This window comes from Convolutriloba macropyga, unplaced genomic scaffold (assembly GCF_964194025.1).
Source record: "Convolutriloba macropyga unplaced genomic scaffold, txConMacr16.3 SCAFFOLD_4663, whole genome shotgun sequence".
Lineage (NCBI taxonomy): Eukaryota > Metazoa > Xenacoelomorpha > Acoela > Convolutidae > Convolutriloba > Convolutriloba macropyga.
Window position 1 is genome coordinate 1 of NW_027449237.1, and position 20,433 is coordinate 20,433.

The 20,433-nt window shown below is 37.2% G+C and overlaps 1 protein-coding gene across 1 annotated transcript; it reads left to right on the plus strand.

The window, feature by feature from the left end:
• The first annotated feature begins 586 nt into the window (after positions 1-586).
• On the plus strand, positions 587-11,315 carry LOC142354887 (MFS-type transporter SLC18B1-like). The gene is made up of 6 exons (XM_075407225.1): positions 587-794; positions 1,129-1,277; positions 3,424-3,803; positions 5,541-5,716; positions 6,262-6,346; positions 10,933-11,315. The coding sequence occupies exons 1-6, from the start codon at positions 651-653 to the stop codon at positions 11,109-11,111; spliced, it is 1,113 nt and encodes a 370-aa protein (XP_075263340.1). The 5' UTR covers positions 587-650; the 3' UTR covers positions 11,112-11,315.
• The last annotated feature ends 9,118 nt before the right edge of the window (positions 11,316-20,433 follow it).

A 20,433-nucleotide genomic window follows, 5' to 3' on the forward strand; every position in this document is an offset into this window, starting at 1 on the left:
AGAGAGAGAGAGACTACAAGATGGCTTTCCTGCAAATTTTGGGAGACAATTCGTTATTGCGCAAAAAATATACTAATTTGGTCCAGTTCATCTGCTCTGATAAACCCCTTTACTACATCCACTCACGCTTTGTAAATTTCCTTCAGATAAGAGTGTGTGTTATTTTGAGATCTAGAAAGAAGATTATCTTTTTTTTTGCTAGATATTGCAAAGAAAACATTTTTCGCCACAATTTGGAAAGATCCATAATTCGGCGTCTTTGCTCATCACAGGTCTTAAAGCAACTAGCCTACTTATATCTTGATGCTCTAATGAGATGCGATTTGGGTTGCTGCATAGAATTTTGGTTGTTCAATTTTTAGAAGCTTTTATCAATCCTGACGAATGTCAGGAAATTATGTACGAAGTTCGCTGAAAGTGACGACAAATTAGTTTTAGGGTCTAAATGTACATAATTAAATCATGAGCTTTCGTCAACGCATTTCGTACAAAAATTCACCATCTCTTACAAATTTTCAGCACTTCCAAAATCCTTGAGTTCGGCCCTTTCAGCAAGTTCCTTAGATATTTTCAGCACATTTCTTACATAAAATAATTTGTTTATAGAGGGTCTGTGGTTCGCTTTCACATGTTTCACGTGCCGTATATTGATGGGAATCGGCGCAGGCATGATCTGGTCAACTGGGATTCCCCTTCTGACGTCACTGGCTCCCACATACGCAGGCAGAATCACATCTCTCGTTGAGTCGGGTGCTGGTTTTGGCATCGCTATTGGACCCGCTATTGGTAGTGCTGTAAGTACTCTTTTTTTTTTAAAAAAAAATCTATTTAATGTATTCAGATTTTGTAACCATAACAAAGCAAACAATGTTTGGTTAAACTTATACCATTTAATTTAGTTACTCTTTATAAACGTGAAACGTGGCCAAGATGAGGCACATCACCCAAGACAGTGGGGGGGGGGGTTTCAGTTCACCTCAATAGATTGGAAAAATGTTTATTGCGTCATCGCTGTCTGCCCGAATTCTAAACTTGGAGTGAAAAATTGTTAATATCAAAAAGTGCAAATACAGCCGCGATATCTACCGTGTTATCAGAAATATCCATTTCTGGCAATTAACATTTCAGGTGTATTCTCTGGGTGGGTATGAATTCCCTTTCCTAACTTCTGGAGGGATTGAGATGTTGATGGCGATCGTTGTGATGATTTTACTTCCCGAACCAGTTGTTGAGTCCAGAAACAGAATTGATGACAGAGACGAAATTCACAGGAAAGGGCAAGTGCAATAATTATAATATATTCACATTCATTAGGTAAGCCCATGACCGAAAAGGCAAATTTCAATAAATTTTAAGTTTGTGGAAACGAGTGACATTAATTTGTCATCACTATTCACGTTTCAAATACCAATTTCCAAATAAAAGAAAAATAAATATAATATAAATTTAAATCAATTAAAAATAAAAACTTTACATTTTGTAACAAGTATTTGCGGATAAACGTAACCCAAATGTACCATTTTGAGCATGTAGCCCTAAAAATTTATTGCCCGAATTTTATCAGTAAATTCTTGAGACATTTCTGAAATTAATCGCCAATTAGTCTTTCTTTCATTTCGGCCAAACTGACAATATCTTAGTTACTAGATGCTTCAATAGCGAAAAAGGGTGATGCGTTGAGAAAAGTGACTTACAATAGTGTTTACGAACTATTGTCCATAGTTTTTATCCTAGCCTAAAACAACACATCGTGAAATATGAGTAATCATTTATCCAATTTTGAAGCAAATTAATTTTCTAAAATTGAATGATTTTACCAATTTTCTTGCTATTTTTGCTTCTGCTATTTTTAGCACTTATTGCAGTGAATACAGAGAATAAATTTTACCGCTAAAAATCACCAATCTGAAAATACTCAGCGCTAATTTAACAAAATTGACCGCTATCAACGTGCTAAAAGGCACGAGCGTTTCGAGGTAAATTGTTTTCAACGCTATATTTACAGCAAATGTCACAATAATTTTCGACAAAACTTTGACCCGGGCAACATACTGATTAAGCAAAAATATAAGGAAACTATTTGGTGAAACGTTACATAAAACATCTATATATGTGTATATGAGTATTTTATACGAATTCCTATTTTATACGCTGAAACCAGTGACAAAAATTTGATTCAATTTTTAACCACAAAGTGCTAATAAAATTGAGAGTCTTGCAAGTTTACGTAACATCTTGCAAGATCTGGAAAGAGAACAGTCCTAAAGCGGGAACGGCCCAAAGCGTGATTAGTTGCTAAAAGAGCATTCGTAACTCTTTTAAAAGTTCGAAGTTCCTTTAAGTTATATATCGAAGTTTTTTAGATTTTATTGTGCATAATGTATCGCAAATTTCTTGCAAAGTATTTCCGGATCTGGGATATTAAAAGTTTTGCATATTACTATTCGTTGCCTTATACGAATTGGCAAATTTGAAGATATAGGAATTTAAGTTAACAAAATGGCTTCTAAACACTTCTGAATTGCGTTAACCTCACTTCGCTCAGATTTGTTTTCTTTATAGGTAAATGTTCAAAAACAGCATTGTCTAAAGCGTATAAAAAATTCAATTTGAAGAGCTCTCTTTCATCAATTTGGATTCTGAAACGGATTTTGCTAGTTATCCTATCAATTTTACTCGAAATTCTCACCATTTAATTTTTCCGGATCTGTTCAGTTTGTGTCCCTCCAGTACGTTATGCTCCCCTAATTAAAGCGCACGTGTTATTACATGGTAAATCCTTATGTAAAAAAATGGCAGGTGCGTCTGGTGGGTGCAAATATTATGCACCGACTAAGCTGTGGGGAGGGTCAAACAGACAAGATCCATTTTCCCAATATGTACATAGCAAGGCATTGTAGTGCAGTTGAATCTAGTAGTATGTTGCAAAATAAATTTCGGAGTTAAACTGGGCGGCTATTATTTTTCTAGATTAGCTTACAACTCTGCTATTGAAAAGAAAGCAATGGTTACGCAACTCTGCTTAAAGTAAGTGAGAAGTTCTGGCGTTTATCGAGAACCGGGAAGCATTTCGGGATATTAAGTTAGTTTTGAAGTAACTTTTGCAGATTCACGTAACCATAAAACACGAAACGCGCACGTTTTAAAATGACGAAAGTCAACAGAATCAACTTCTGGCTAAGTTGGAACTTCTGGCATTTTAACTTTAGGCACTGCAGACTTTTGGTGTTTTACGTCAGTGTTTTAATTTGGGTTTTGTGTAATCGCAGCCAAACATCATAAAGCCACAGTGGCCTGTTCTAAACTGCCCTGTTTTATTATTCACCAAAATGATAATGTTCTTTTCATAAGCATCATTGTTTGTTATTGGCGACAATGGCCACTTTTTTCATCTGAAACATTCACGTGGTAGAATTGTTGTAGCCAAGAATGGTCGTGCTATGGCCACGATGACGAATATGCTGACGTTCCAATTCTACGCCCCACAAAATACTCATCCGAACTCATTGCGAGCTCAAATACTCATCCGAGCTCAGAGCAGCTTGAGAGCTCCATACAAAATGACCAGATGAAAGCCACAACAAGCGAAGCATCCATACAATTCCTCTCAATTCCCGGCATCTGGGCTGTCAGTTTAATTTTCCCTCTCTTTGGAGTTCCTTTTGGGCTATTGGATGTTTCTCTGTCGCCCTACTTATTGGAGCATTTCGACGTTGATGGGGATACTGCTGGGTTATATTTCTTGTCTATCGGAGCTATGTATGCGATAGTCACGCAGTTCACAGGCTACATAACTGATAAAGGTAGGCATTGTTTTTCTCTCAAATACCCGGGAAGTTTTAGCGAAATTATGTTAGATAGGCGGGAACTTGCGTTGAAAAGTAATATAGTGGTGAACGCGTTCAATTTAAATTTATAATAAAAAAACGATAAAACGCAACGGTGATATTTTCTTTTCAACGCGTTTGGCGGTGATGGATCTTTACAGCAATGCCCCCCCCCCCCTTGGTACCTAGTAGAGAATCGCACTCACTTCTGTGCTATAATTTACCACAATTTTACATGGTCTACAGTTTAGTTAGCCGAATTAACGGGAACTCACTGAAAAAATCGGGGAACAGATGGCAAGAAGTAGCAACAACCTCTACGTTTTCCCCATTTTTAACGTAGATTACCAAGTTATTCAAGTCGTTCAAGAAAATTTAGCTTCCTTTGTTTACCAATGATGCCTTGCTTCATGTTTACCTATCACGAAACAAGTCAACGGAGACGATCGGGCGTGATTCATAAAAAAAGAATCGGAGAAAGTCTCAGGTCTAATTTAGAGTCTGATCAGGTCAAATACAAGGCTGCTGAAAGAACACTTCATATTCAATCTCTGAGGTTTCTAATGACATATAAAAATTATGAGTTGGGGGTCTCTGCCCAGAGAAAGTGCAAATCTTGGGTTACTCTGTGAAGAGTGGACCCAAGACTTGGTGACCTCTTGGCAGATGCGACACAAGACTTGGGATTTTGCTTGGCAGAAAGGATCAACGATTTGATTTTTTCTAGACAAAGGGTTAGAATGGTGTATTTTACTAGATTCCGAGGCACTTTTAAAGAAGCTTAATCACCCTATGGTAAAAGTAAAACATCAAATGATGATGAAGCACCAAACCAGCTATGATTATGATTGCTCTCAAAACGAAGTTTGGGGCTCTTGGTAAGATATGGGCAACTTGTAAAGGCCCAGGAGGTCCTTAAAAATAAAATTTCGGTATTCACTATTGAAGAAAAATGAATCTGCCACAAATCAAATACATTATTCCTTTTTATTTTTTACTTTTATTGACTATGGGCCTGTATTTTGGTATTGATTCACTGGATGTGTAGGTGGTACCGACAGTTTAGTGTGTGAAACAGCAAAAAACTACGTTTGATACACTTATCACGCAAACCTTTAGTGTTTTCAAATTTCAGTTGTCAGCTAATGTCCGTTTGGAGCATAATACGTATGAATTGGTCTGAATTGGAAATAAAGCGCTCAATTTTGGCATCTCTTACGAGAGTGTTAAATCAATGAATGTGAAGAGAGGAAACAAGTTCTAAGATGTGGCAAAGAGACCTGGAGACTTGGATTTTCTCTGACTACATGGATTTTAGCTAATTTTCCGTAGACATTCATAAAAAATGCTCTATAGTAAAAATTGTACACATTTTTCTTCAGTCATTTTGCACGAGGAAATCACCATTGATTACCTAGTTTTTGTATGCTTTTTAGAAGAGAATGCTTTACCATTATAATATTAGTTTGAAATTCTTTAATTTTTAATTACGAAGTTTTAGTTACTTGTGAATATTATCGAAGTTAATCATAATTTTTCTTTTAATTTATATAGCAACCACTCCTATGAACACCCACCCACCTAACACCACCCCCCTCGCGCTCCCCGCACTACACACGCAAGCACACACACACTCTTCCCTTACCCAGGTCTAGCCCAAAATTCTCCGATTTCATCCTGTTGTGTGAACAATTCTCTTGTTGTTATAAATAGGTGGAGCAGCATACATCTACTTCTGGTACTCAAACGTGTTTGTGTTGAACAGTTTTCTCTACTTCTTGCCACACCTTTTGCCTTGTCTGGAACAGAAGTGGTACATAGCTGTAGTAGTGGCCATCACTGGATTTGCACTGTCTGGAACATATGTCCCCATGTACCTCCTTCTACAGGTATTCTAAACCAACTTTTCCAAACCTTCGTTTATATTTTTTTCATCTAAAAAAATCGTTCTATTAGAAGTTTTTCATCATTTTTTAAAAAAATTTAAAGTTTGGTACCAGAATTTTAAGTTCATAAAAGTTTTAAAAACAGTAAAACAATTTTTACTGGCTGTAAAATTAATTAAACAGTGATTAACTAATTATAACTTTTATCAATTTACTGATGAAATGTGAAATTATAGTTCCGAAAAACAATACAATTTTTCCGGTTACCATACAAGCTAATAAATGATTCGTACAATTTATCGAACCATAAGATCATCGTATGAAATATAAAGAACAACTTTATATCATTTAATACTTTGTAATTGGCCAAATAAAACTTAATTTTTTAGCATTAATTTTAAATTTTTTTATGATTTGAAAGTTTTTGACATCGTGTAAAGCGTTAAATTTGTTTATATATGTACAAGCAGTAGTACTATGATATGAAGTTTTCTTGTTAGTTTTAGCGCCATATTATCAATTTGTAGAATTGTTATGTCATTTTACAGGAATTGGCGCTAACCAGCGGATATTCCAGAGGACTGGAAAACTTGAAACTTGTGATCGGAATCTGGATCAATTTTCTCATGGCGGGTAGGTTGAATTTTTGACCCCATTTCTCCCAGAATGAATTTTCGTGTACTAAAAAGGAAGAAATTTTGAACTGTTGCTGTGTCTAAATTTTAGTTTCAGAGATAAAGGAATCAATTTTTCCCGGCGTCAAAATTTGACAATCGTTTCGGTGAAAAGTGACAAAGAACTTTTATTTTTAAGGTTTTCATATAACAGAGCCCGCTGCATTGCCGAACAAGTTTCTATTGGGGTTACCATTTTTTCATAGCAAATAATACTGTCTAATGAAAATTCAGTTATGCTTTCATTGAATTCTGCTTAATTGGCATATTGTAAGCAATTTTCGTTCGACGATAGCTCGAAAACACAAATTTTGACAGATATTTCCAAAGTTTCTCATATTTGAACTAAATTTGCCTTACTGTCGATTTTATCTACGACCGCTTATAGTTCTAATATTAAAACAGAGCCCTGAGAAATTCCGACAAAATCAAGAAAATTTGCTTTTTTGTGTACGTCTTATGGCGTAATGGCACTAATTAACCAAGATGAAAAAGAGATCTTTAGTATTATTGAGGAAAATTATGGTGCAGTTAGATCAAGACGTAACTAAAAAATATATTTTTGTTAGTACTGTTGGTCGCTAAGAAAATCATCGGTATCGCTATAGAATTTAAAAGAAAAAAAGTCCCTATTTACAAAGTTCCGACTCGAGGAATCCGATTTTGACCAGAATTACCAGTCCGGAAAAAAGCACTAGTAGGCTGGAGTATGACCAGGAAACATGAGATATGACCAAAATTTGACCTAAGAAAACGCATGAAATGATCGGATTTTGAAAAAATAGCACGAAATGAGTAAAATTTGACAAAGAGAAAGATGAAAGGAATGATCGGATGTTTTCTGGACGTAACATGTTCCCGGGTCGAGACCGAAAGATTAACTTGAAAGAACTTGCAAGTTTCTTGAGTTTCTTGTGAAAGAAGGTTAACTTTTAAGAACTTTCAAGACGAATGATTAACTCGTAAGAACTTGCAAGTCAAATGGTTAACTCGTAAGAGCCGGGCCTTGTAAGTCAAATGGTTAAATTGTAAGAATTTTTAAGTCGAATGGTTAACTTGTAGGAACTTGTAAGTCGAATGTTTAACTGGTAAGAACTTGCAAGTTTCTTGCGAAAGATGGTAAAGTCGTAAGAACTTTTATGTCGGATAGTTAACTTTTAAGAAAATGCAAGTCGAATGGTTAACTTGTAAGAGCCTTGTAAGCCAAATGGTTAACTTGTAAGAACTCGCAAGCCGAATGGTTAACTCGTAAAAGCCGAGCCTTGTAAGTCAAAAGGTTAAATTGTGAGAACTTGTATTTCGAATGGTTAACTTGTAAGAACATTCAAGTCGAATGGTTAAATTGTAAGAACTTGCAAGTCAAACGGTTAACTCGTAAGAGCCGAGCCTTGTAAGTATAATGGTTAACTTGTAAGAACTTGTATGTTGAATGGTTAACTTGTAAGAACATTCATGTCGAATGGTTAACTTGTAAGAACTTGCAAGTCAAATGGTTAACTCGTAAGAGCCGAGCCTTGTAAGTCAAATGGTTAAATTGTAAGAACTTGTAAGTCGAATGGTTAAATTATAGGAACCTGTAAGTCGAATATTTAACCTGTAAGAACTTGCAAGTTTCATGCGAAAGATGGTTATTTTGTAAGAACTTTCATGTCGAATGGTTAACTTGTAAGAAACTGCAAGTCGAGTGGTTAACTCGCAAAAGCCGAGCCTTGTAAGTCAAATGGTTAACTTGTAAGAACTTGTATGTCGAATGGTTAACTTGTAAGAACACTCAAGTCGAATGTTTAACTTGTAAGAACTTGCGAGTCGAACGGTTAACTATTAAAAGCCGAGCTTTGTAAGTCAAATGCTTAACTTGTAAGAACTTGTATGTCGAATGGTTAACTTGTAAGAACATTCAAGTCGAATGTTTAACTTGTAAGAACTTGCGAGTCGAATGGTTAACTATTAAAAGCCGAGCTTTGTAAGTCAAATGCTTAACTTTTAAGAAATTGTTAGTCGAATGGTTAACTTGTAAGAAACTGCAAGTCGAGTGGTTAAAATGTAAGAGCCTTGTAAGTCAAATGGTTAACTTATTACAACTTTTAAGTCAAATGGTTAACTTGTAAGTACTTTTAAGTCGAATCGTTAAGTTGTAAGAACTTGCAAGTCGAATGGTTAACTCGTAAAAGCCGAGCCTTGTAAGTCAAACGGTTAACCTGTAAGAACTTGCAAGTTGATTGGCTATCTTGTAAGAGTCTTTTAGATCACATGGTTTTTTGTAAGAACTTGTAAGTGAAATGGTTAAAATGTAAGCGCCTTGTAGGTCAAATGCTTAACTTTTCAGAACTTGCATGTCGATTGGTAAACTTGTAAGCCTTGTAAGCGAAATGGTTTTTTTGTAAGAACTTTTAAGTCGAATGGTTAATTTGTAAGAACTTGTAAGTTGAATGGTTATGTCGTACAGATATCGTGTTCTGTATTAGTTAGTTGATTTACTAGGCGAATTGTCAAATTTGTTTGTTCTTATTTACTTGAGTATTCTCGACGTGAAATCACACTTATCTTTGTTGAATGAGTTGATTCAACTCGTTAGCAAATTTTGGTGGCATCCGCTTTACGGATACGGCTCTTAATTTTGTACTAGTGATTTACTTAGTGAATATCAATATTAAGTAAGCTTTTTTATTCTGAGCATTTTGCGGAGCAAAGTTCGGGTGAAAGAGAATCAACAGAAAATTGTATAGAATGTGTAGAATTAGAGAGATTGAAATTCAGAAATTAACAATGAGTTTGATCATGAATTTGATCACGCAACATTTACAACATCATAACTAAAAAAGGAATTGGTGGTAAACTGCAAGGTAGACAACGTGGACAGACAATATATCACAACATTATGTAAACAATTTGAAAAAGACATGAACGATTAAGATTTGTCTTCAAATTGAAGTGAAAGAAATAATCCATCCAATTTATTAAGAAGGAGAACTAAATTTTGAATAAATAATGTTAATGAAACTAGCGCCGCAAAATGATACAATGAATTTTCCATCTATACCACATTTCCTCCTCAGCAAAATAAACAAGACGAAGTTTTGTTTTTAACAGAAGACTAATAGTTTATGTACAGCTTAATATAATAATAGAATAGTGGTTTTCAACGAGTTTTATGATCAGTCCGTATCAGAGTCTGACTCATATTCGTAGGGTACGGTGGATCAGGTTAACAAGTCCCCACTTGGAAGTCTGATAATTGTGGCTCTTGATTTCGCTCAGCGACTTTCTTGATCGTTGAAATGATAGACTTGTTCTTTACTTGTTGTTCTTTTAGCATTTGTCGTTTGTCTTGATGGTGCACTGCTTGAGCACAGATTTGGGGGACATGCTTGAGTCGAAGCCACAGACTCATCCGATTCAGTAATCGATGTTGATGATCTCTTCCGTTTTTGCCATGTTTGAGCATGGGCGTAGCTCTCATAGCTGTTTTTCATTTAGGGCGACTAGTTATTTCTGCGACTACTATTGATGTTTGGGGAAGTGTCATTGGCGGTGCGAAATCAGTCGATGTTTGTGATGGTTGATTCGGCGGGGCGTGTAGACCTAACTTCTTTGGTTTTGTGGGCATTCGCACTCGCAGGGCTCGAGACACATGGTTATTTTGTAAGAACTTGTTAGTCAAATGGTTAAAATGTAAGCGCCTTGTAAGTCAAATGGCTAACTTGTAAGAACTTGTAAGTAGAATGGTTAACTTGCAAGAACTTTTAAGTCGAATGGTTAACTTGCAAGAATTTTTAAGTCGAATGGTTAACTTGTAAGAACTTGCATGTAGAATTGTTAACTTGTAAGGCCTTTTTGGAAGAAAAAGTTGCAAGGCGATGCATCGCCTTGTAAGTATCTGCCAGAAACTTGCAAGTTATTACAAGTTAACCATTCGTCCTCGACCGGTCGCTAATGTAACTAATTAGTCATGAATTGGTAGCGCAATTGGTGACAACCTGTGACAGTGCTTTTGAGGTCAAGGATTTGGCCAAAGTCTATGGATAAAACTTTGTCTTGCTTTTTGCCTTTTGATTAGATCTCATATTTGATCATAAATTGGTATTTTGGGGGCTATAGTAACAAAGGATTGATTAGTGTGTGGGAAACATCTGGTTTTCCATCCGCTTTCAAGCTTCTTGTCTTGTAATAAATTGTTGATTGTAGTTGCGGTTGAACTTCGTTTAAATAGCTCGTCTTTTTATTGCAATAGTTCTGGTTGCAATACACTTCTAAAACTAACAACCAGGCAGATTTAATTTGATTTTCGTTTTTCTGTCAACATTTTTTCCCCATTTTTAAGTAATGCATTCTTATTTTTTTCTGATTCAGAAAAATTGATAGAATAATGATACCAAATTTTGCTTTGGATAACAGAACATCAAAATAACTTTAAAGTTTTCTCAAATGCTTCTGAGTCAAAAATAGAAATCAAAGCTGAAAAATTTTTGAATCGACACTGGTGTTCACTGGACTGCATATATATCAGTTATCATTGAATAATGTAGTTATTATATGTTTGTTCAGCTGGACGAATCTGTGGTTCTGTTGGCTTCGGAGGTGTAGTCTACCCTATATTTGGATTCTATCACACATTCTTGATAGTGTTCTGCTGCTTTGCTGTGGCAGCACTGTTCAGCAACACTTACATTGTATCTTCAGGAAACTACAGACGAATGTATTACGACAATCAGATTCAGTCTTAATTTAGCCCAATTTTTCACATTACAAAGTTGCTGAATGAATTAATTGGTGATATTGCTGATAACTATTGAACCGAACTTGTTTTTCGATGTCTTTTGGCATGTAAAGGTTGGAGAGTATTTAGTTTATAAATAACTAATACCGTTTGTATTTATATCGGCATTTATTTCAAGTTTTGGTTAATTTAAATTTTTGAGAAGATAAAATACTGCACCACCTGTGGTCCAAGACCAAAATCACCACTCTCAATTTTTATGCGAAGAATAGCGCTTGAAAGCGCTGAAATTATGTAGGATATGCACTGCGAAAATTCAGCGCATTTTATCACCATTTTCAGCAATTGTCAGGCTGCTATTATATACACGTACAGAACCTCCAGAGCCTATCGAGCCTGATTCAGAAATTTTCCAGGGAGATGCCAAGATTTGGGTTTTCTGGGCACAGCAGAACCATTCTAACCCTCTGTCTAGAAAAAATCAAGTCTGGGATCCTTTCTGCCAAGCAAAAGTCTAGCGTCTTGTCTGTCAAGAAGTCAACAAATATTGGGTCCACTCTTCACAGAGGAACCCAAGATTAGCACTTTCTCTGGGCAGAGAACCCCAAGTTTTGTTTTTTCTCTGTCAATAGAAACCTCAGAGATCGACTTTGGAGATCGTAAAATGGTCTGAATTGGATTTTGCACTAGAAAAGAGCACTAAAAAATGTTTTTTTCTGACCTCATGTTTCTCACTTGTGAAGTATAGGGGTCGAAACAGTGAAAAAATTGACTTTTAGAAAAAAAAAATTGAAATCGTGTGTCTGAAAGTGGTCTGAAAAGGAATAGAAAAATTAGCGTTGATTGCGTTGAATTTATGTAAGATCAACGCTAAATTCAACGCTAAATATGTAAGATCTACGCCAAAGTTCAACGCAAAATTATATAAGATTAGCGTTGAATGCGTTGAATTTATGTAAGATCAACGCTAAAATTCAACGCTAAATATGTAAGATCTACGCTAAAATTCAACGCTAAATATGTAAGATCTACGCCAAAATTCAACGCAAAATTATTTAAGATTAGCGTTGAATGCGTTGAACTTATGTAAGATCAACGCTAAATTCAACGCTAAATATGTAAGATCTACGCTAAAACTCAACGCTAAATATGTAAGATCTACGCCAAAAATCAACGCAAAATTATGTAAGATTAGCGTTGAATGCGTTGAAAATATGTAAGATCAACGCTAAAATTCAACGCTAAATATGTAAGATCCACGCCAAAATTCAATGCAAAATTATATAAGATTAGCGTTGAATGCGTTGACTTTATGTAAGATCAACGCTAAAATTCAACGCTAAATATGTAAGATCTACGCAAAAATGCAACGCAAAATTATGTAAGATTAGCGTTGAATGCGTTGAATTTATGTAAGATCAACGCAAAATATGTAGGATCTACGCCAAAATTCAAAGCAAAATTATGTAAGATTAGCGTTGAATGCGTTGATCTTATGTAAGATCAACGCTAAATTCAACGCTAAATATGTAAGATCTACGCTAAAGTTCAACGCAAAATATGTAAGATCTATGCCAAAATTCAACGCAAAATTATGTAAGAGTAGCGTTGAATGCGTTGATTTTATGTAAGATCAACGCTAAAAGTCAACGCTAAATATGTAAGATCTACGCCAAAATTCAACGCAAAATTATGTCAGTTTAGCGTTGAATGCGTTGAATTTATGTAAGATCAACCCTAAATTCAACGCTAACTATGTAAGATCTACGCTAAAATTCAACGCAAAATTTTGTAAAATTAGCGTTGAATGCGTTGAATTTTGGTAAGATCTACGCTCAGGCGTAGATCTTACATAAATTCAACGCATTCAACGCCAATCTTACATATTTTTGCGTTTTTTAGCGTTGACACCTCGGCCCGGGCAACTATGTGTCCAAGGATGCACAAAATGGTCGGCCCTGTCGTACTCTACTTTATTAGAGTAGTGATTCGTGGTGCGGGTGTGCGTAGAAATTATTACTTAGTGATTTGCGAAGCGAAATCCTGATTCAGTTTATTCGCGTTTACTCGCGGAGCGGAATTCAAGAAGAGAAATTGATGAACTGATTTTGAACTGCAAAATTAAAAAGAATGAAGATTAAGGAAATATGAAGCACTTGTAAACAACGTGAATGCGTGATTAGACATGTCTGATCACGGGGCTGGAAACCAAGCAGAATGTTAACAACAGATCACAAGACGCCAACTGAACAAAATATGAAAGGCAAATAAATGAACTAAATTTAGGGCACCATATAAGATATACTGCATCAAGCAAATTAATGAATAAAGATACATCAGGTATCACATACCCCTTGCATCGAGAAAGAAAAGTGTAAAATACAATTTTCGAATGTATAAATAATAACAATATTTACAAATTAATACGAGGTCCCCGGTTAAATAAATAATAACGATATATTTACTGGTTATCATAGCTATAAATAGGTTATTAATAAATTATGAAATGTTTTGCAGTTAAAAGTACAGTTTAGATATCCCACTCATTGTTATCAGATTGTTGTTCTTCCGCCTCGAGTGCCGTCATTGATTGTACGAGCGTGGGTGTTGCTATCTCTAGTAAAGGTGGATGACGTGGGGCGGGTGGTGACACGTGACCAATAAGAGGAGAGATATTCTGCTTTTCCGGCTGATTTTTGGCTATTTGTTGAACCGACTCTACAATCGAATCAGGTGGGGGTTGAAAACTTTCCACATCTCCCGCTCGGCGGGGTCGTTTTGGTGGCGGCAGAATGGTAGAGTTGGGTGTAGAACTTTCAAATCCATAATATGATGGACTGCGCCTGTTACGATCTGATGTGCGTGTCTGTTGTGCCGCCGGGACCGGTGCAGTAGATGATCGATTCTTTATTGTTTGAAACAGTCTTTCCACCAACCCAATAGCACGATGGTCATTTACAGGAGCTTCAATTATGTCGATATTATTCTTGTTACCAAAAGTTTTTACTTGATTTCCGACTAAACATTTGGCTTGGTCTAAACGGATAGATCTTGGAATTCCATGAGTTTCAATGTACATGTCCAAAAACTTTAAAACATTTGGTCTATTAGCTTTATCGTAGATATATGCAGTAGGGTATTTAGAAAAACGATCAATTGCTGCCAGAAAGTAAACTTCATTTTTTTAACCCCTTTCTGCTTATGATTAAATTCCTTGATGTGGCTGTAGATAAGTTCTTCTACGATCTTTTCACCAGAACTAGGCCCTCTACTGTCTGCATAGGCCTTTAAGGGAGTTTGTCGCTCCAACTTGGTGCCGAATTTCGCAATATTGATATTGCGCACTGTCACAATCGTCTTTCCGGGTTCCTTAATGGTGGATGTTGTTGGGCTTACCTTTAGGATGTGCGAACCTGGCGCAAGTACTCCGTACAATCCTTCGAGGTTCTTTCTGGAGCGTCTCTTGCCATGCACTTTCCGTGCGAGATTAAGATCCACCGCACGTTCCTTCAGGGTAATGGCTCTGATCGCCTTCATCTTTAGGAAACGGGATTCTCCGTCAGTACTCGCCCGTTCTCTCTCATTCGCTTCATTCGATGCCCGGGCCACGCCCATCTCCACCTCTATATCACTACGATATCCATTCACCCACTTGTCATCAGGGAGAATTTTTTCCGGCATCACTGTGTCCTCGTCTAAATAATGATTTATAATATTTTTATATGTGAGATTCGACAAATTAGGCCTGGTTGCTATCACGCTTAGCGGGGTATTAGGTTTTCTTCCAAAGTGTGCTTCGAAAGGCGAGGTCTTTTGTGTTCTTTGTTTACATATTCGCAGTTGATGTATTATTAACTTTAATGCATGCTTTACATGAAAAGCGCGTGTAGGCAATTTCTCCTCTTTAATACATGCAAGTCGATTCTTTATTGTTTGAATCAGTCTTTCCACCAACCCAATAGCACGATGGTCATTTACAGGAGCTTCAATTATGTCGATATTATTCTTGTTACCAAAAGTTTTTACTTGATTTCCGACTAAACATTTGGCTTGGTCTAAACGGATAGGTCTTGGAATTCCATGAGTTTCAAAGTACATGTCCAAAAACTTCAAAACATTTGGTCTATTAGCTTTACCGTAGATATATGCAGTAGGGTATTTAGAAAAACGATCAATTGCTGCCAGAAAGTAAACTTCATTGCCCTTTTCATCAAAAATTGGACCTCCAAAATCAGTTTGAATTTCTTGATTTGGCTCTACACATGGTTTGTGGGGATTGAATTGCTTAGCGGGAATAAAAGATTTAAGATTCTTACCAATCGCCGTGCAGGGTTTGCACTCGGTGGTTTTGACGATAAGTTCGCGGCGCATGTATGGCCACCAGCAATGTGTGGCAATACAAATCATTCCTCAAGTGCCTGGGTGACTGGCGTGAATGTCGTCGGTTAGCGCCTCGCGTAATACGTTAGGGATTGCCACTTTCTCGTCAATGCAGACGCACCCGGAACGCACGTGGAGGTCCCTCCAATAGGAATGGATATAAGGGTTGAGAGCTTTTAGGCGGCTCTCATTATTTGTCAAAATACAGTCCCTGACCTCCTTTAGTACTGCATCCCTGCTTGTTGGAGGAGCGATTAACAACTTGTTGAAAATTTTTGATACTATGTAATCGAACGTCGGAACATGCGGAATTGGAGTTAGCGGAGTGCTTGCATTTGATGAAGGGGTCGGGGAGGTAGGTGTTACATCAAGTGGTGAACTTGCTTCGCGGGGGTTACTTGTAGGTTCGACTTGTTGATTCGCCGTGCGGGAGTTGCTTAGCGAGTTTGATCGCTGACTTGCGGGGCGAGTTGTGTTTCCACTTGTGGATTGGTGTTCCGCTGCGCGTGAAGCATCATTAAATCGAACGCAAGTTATACGCTTCTTGGAAGGCATTTTATTTGTGATTTTATTGACGTATTTTAATTCAGGCAATGAGTAATAAAGATTTGAATTTTTAGAGTTAGGAAGATGCGACAAAATTGTAGGGTAGCAAGAGGCAAAAAACACTGATTTTATTTTTGTGTGATGACTATTAGAGATATTTGAGGAATGTGATTTAATTGGCGGGATTTGTGATTGAATAAATTGAGGCTTGCGCTGCGCGAATGCTACTTTATTCCTAATTTGAATGAATTGTTTACTTTTGTTGGTATTTTGCTAGGCGAGAGAAGTGTAAATTGCGGCGCGTGTAGTGCATATTTTAAATTGCTTAATTCACTAGTAGCCTTTGAGGCTAGTTTTCGCGGTGCGAGTGAATTGTTAAATACATGTTCGCTTACTCGGGTTGCGTTTGTGCGAACTGAATTTATTGATTTAATACTTGCCTCAACTTTAGATGTGATTTGTAATGCGGGATTATGTGCCTCAATTTTAGCTGTATTTTGCAATGCGAGATTGTGGTTTGTTAACAAATGATGTAAATGTGATGCAGAATGTGTGATATTAAACTGTAATGCGTTAATGGATTTGGAGATAAATTTTAGTTTTGCAACGATAAATTCTTCGTCGTACGCAGAAACTTTTTTAGCTTTTCGGAACGGGTTTCGAGAAATGTAATCGACCAAACCCATTTTTGCCCCGGGAAGGTGTTCTATATCAAATTTCAAAAGGAAGTAAGCGATCTACCCAGCGGGTCAATCTACTGTTGTATGGCTTCTCTATTAGATCTGTTCTCTTTCATAATTGAGAGAAGTGCACGGTGATCCGTAATCACTTTAAAGTGTTTATCGTACAGATAATTTTTAAAATATTCAATTGACCACACTACACCCAAAAGTTCAAGTTCATTTACACTATAACGTTCTTCACAAGAATTTAATAACCGGGAAGCAAATGCGATTGGTTTCCACACAGCTACTGTTAATTGTTCAAGAGCTGCACCAAGGCCGGAACGGGACGCATCACATTTTACGCGTGTTTCGAGTTGCGGGTTGTAGTGGCTATTTGCGGTTGCGTTCGCAATGCGATTCTTAATTTCTGTAAAACAGTTCTCATGTTCCGCTGTCCAGAGGAATTTTGAAGGCTTTTTCAGTAGTGGTGGGAGAGGATGACTTATTTGAGCGAGATTAGGAATAAATTTTCCAATATAATGAACTGATCCCAAAAATAACGGAGTTTCTTTAGAGTTTTTGCGGCCTCGAGTGCTAAGATCGCAGCTGTTTTACTTTCGAGTGGCGAGATACCCGATTGTGAGATATGGTATCCAAGCCAATCAATTTCTAATTTTCCAAAATGACATTTGGGAAGGTTTATCCTAAAATTTTTTTCATCTAATCGTTGGAGACATTTTATGACATAGCTTTTGTGTTCCTTCAAAGATCCTTTAATAACTATCAGAATATCGTCCAAAAAACAATATGTTTTTTGTAAGCCAATCAGAGTATAATCCATAGCTTTTTGAAATTCAGCTGGCATATCAGTAAGTCCGTAAAATCCTATTTGAAACCGATAGGTGCCAGTCATATCGCCGCTGAAAATATTGAAATTACAGTGATTAGCTGTATTAGCATCAAAATTTAACTGACTGTACGCGTAATTTACATCAATTGTAGAAAAATACGTTGTGTTTTGCGGCGCGGGTGCACTTATTTGTTGAGATATAGATTCAATTAACGTATCAATGTTCGGCATCTGATATTTATTCTTGTGAATGGCTTTGTTTAATACTTTTGAATCCAGTGCAAGCTTTATCGTTTGGTCTTTCTTTACCGTAACTACAATGGGTGATATGAAATATTTATCAGGGCAACTTGAAAATTTTATGATGTGTTTTTCGGCTAGCAATTTTTTAAGTTCAGTATTGACCTTGTCTTGAAGATTAATAGGAATACGTCTATATTTTTGATGTCTAGGTTGAAAATCTTTGTGAAATTTAGATTTTGCTACATGATTTTTTGATCTTCCAATACGTGATACCAAACCAGGAAAAGTTTGGGCTATCTGTTCTTTAAATTCGGGAGATGCAATGTTGTTGACACGGCTACCTTTCAAAAATAAAGATTGAGTTACTGCAAGTCCAAGTTGGTCAAACAAATCACGACCTATTAAGGACTTTAAACCGTCGGCTACAACTGTGAAGGTGACTGAATCACATACCCAGCTTTTGCTTGTTATTGGGACTTGAATCTTTCCTTCAACTTGTTTGGGTTCGTTTGAGAAAATTCGCAGTTGTGGGGGCACCGTTTCATCGATCCAGAATGCACGGGGATCGCTTTGTACCACCTGCGACGCGAGTGAGCGGTTGAGTATACTACACGCGCTCCCGGAGTCCACGAGTAGTGTAGTGTTGATATTACCAATCTTGAGAGGCATGTTGAGTGGTTCAACTTTCTCTACGGCAGTCTCGATCATCGATGTAATCCGATTCGTAGAGTTTAGCTGGTTGGAGAAATTTCACAGATTCCTCTGGGTGTGGCTCTTCTTCTACGACACGTACCATCCTTTTCTTGTAATCCTGTGGCTTTGTATTCATGTTCTTTTGTTTGCGGCAAACCTTTGCAAATTGGTTTAAAAGCCCACAATTATTACACGTTTTCCCCTTCGCAATGCATTTTTCACGATGATTTGGGAGCCAAGTACCGCCACAATTCGAACAGTAGACTGTCGAATGATTGTTTTGTTTCGAGGCGTTATTCGTATTCTGCCAATACGGTTATTGTGAATTATTGTTGAATTGAACTGCATTAACATTTGCAGGAACAACGATCTTGTTGTGCTGCTGTATCTGATGTTGATTCCGCATCCCGAGTTCCATATTGATTGCTAGCTCTAAAGCCTGCCGCGGTCCAACAGTTTGTTTTAGAAGCTCTTTTTGAATTTCAGGATCTATCAGATTAGTGATGAAGACATCTCGTATCAGGGTCTCTTTTTTATTCTCAAAGTCGCAATTCTCAACCAAATCCTTCAGTTTACCGTAGGAATGTTTTACAGTTTCTCCCCGAATTTGTTTTGTAATCAGAAAGACATGACGATCGAAAGTTATGTTACGTGGACGGATGAATGCTTCCTCCACGATCTTCCAAAAGTCAACGGTAGTGAGAGTGTCGATCATGATGTGCGGGTTCTTACAATTGAGCATGCGGCGGCCTTCTATCCCGATGCTTAAGTAGAGAAGGGAAACTGTTTTGCGATCTGCCAACGACCACGGTTTATCGCCACACATGATACCCACTTCAATGAGTCGTTGGCATTTGTTTTGCCAGTTCATCTTTTGTTGCGCATTGCGTGCGTTCCTCTCTCTCACTGATTGTGCGGAGGCACCCACTATTGTCTCTTTGTAAATAGGCTCAAGGGGAAGTTCTACCATCTCAGGTTTAGGCCGGAGTAGCGTATCAAGGATAATATTATCCTTGATACGCTACTCGGGCCTAAACCTGAGATGATTTAGGCCCGAGCAGTGCCAATTTGTACAGTACAAATTGGCCAGCAGTGCCAATTTGTACTGTACTCTCCATTTCCCCCAGCGAAGAGGAGGATCGGGTGTAGGTTGGTCCCAAAAGGGGTCAATTCCAAGGGGTGTTTGTTTGGTTGCTGGCTGCGCCCTGTCGTACTCTACTTTATTAGAGTAGTGATTCGTGGTGCGGGTGTGCGTAGAAATTATTACTTAGTGATTCGCGAAGCGAAATCTTGATTCAGTTTATTCGCGTTTACTCCGGGAGCGCAATTCAAGAAGAGAAATTGATGAACTGATTTTAAATTGCAAAATTAAAGAGAATGAAGATTAAGGAAATATGAAGCACTTGTAAACGACGTGAATGCGTGATCAGACATGTCTGATCACGGGGCGGGAAACCAAGCAGAAAGTTAACAACAGATCACAAGACGCGAACTGAACAAAATATGAAAGGCAAATAAATGAACTAAAATTAGGGCACCATATAAGATATACTGCATCAAGCAAATAAATGAATAAAGATACATCAGGTATCACAGGCCCTATTGAGTTGAGTAATAATTTTTTGACAAGAATTTCTGGGCACATAATTGATTTACCATAATCTTCTATCTTCGCTTCACTTACTTACCTATGCTTTATCCTATTAACATTACAATCGCGACTTGATTGCATGAGTCCTTCCAGCCACACGTTCGTTTTTTCAGGAATACTTTCTATTTAAAAAGTTCTGACTTCAGACTCTGCAAATTTCAAGATTAATCGTATTGACACGTACATTAGTAGTTTACCCCTTAAATGGGGACATTGAGATAGATCGGGGGCCACCAGTTAGCTATGAGTTCATCAAACAAAATATTCAATCAAGCGAAAACAGTTTGAGCTGTTTCTTCAT

Excerpts from the sequence above, each read along its gene's own strand:
- LOC142354887 (XM_075407225.1), top strand. The coding sequence starts at position 651 with ATGGGAATCGGCGCAGGCATGATCTGGTCAACTGGGATTCCCCTTCTG. Across the intron at positions 795-1,128 it reads GACCCGCTATTGGTAGTGCT|GTGTATTCTCTGGGTGGGTA; the intron begins GTAAGTACTCTT and ends TTAACATTTCAG. Across the intron at positions 1,278-3,423 it reads GACGAAATTCACAGGAAAGG|CCAAGAATGGTCGTGCTATG; the intron begins GCAAGTGCAATA and ends GAATTGTTGTAG.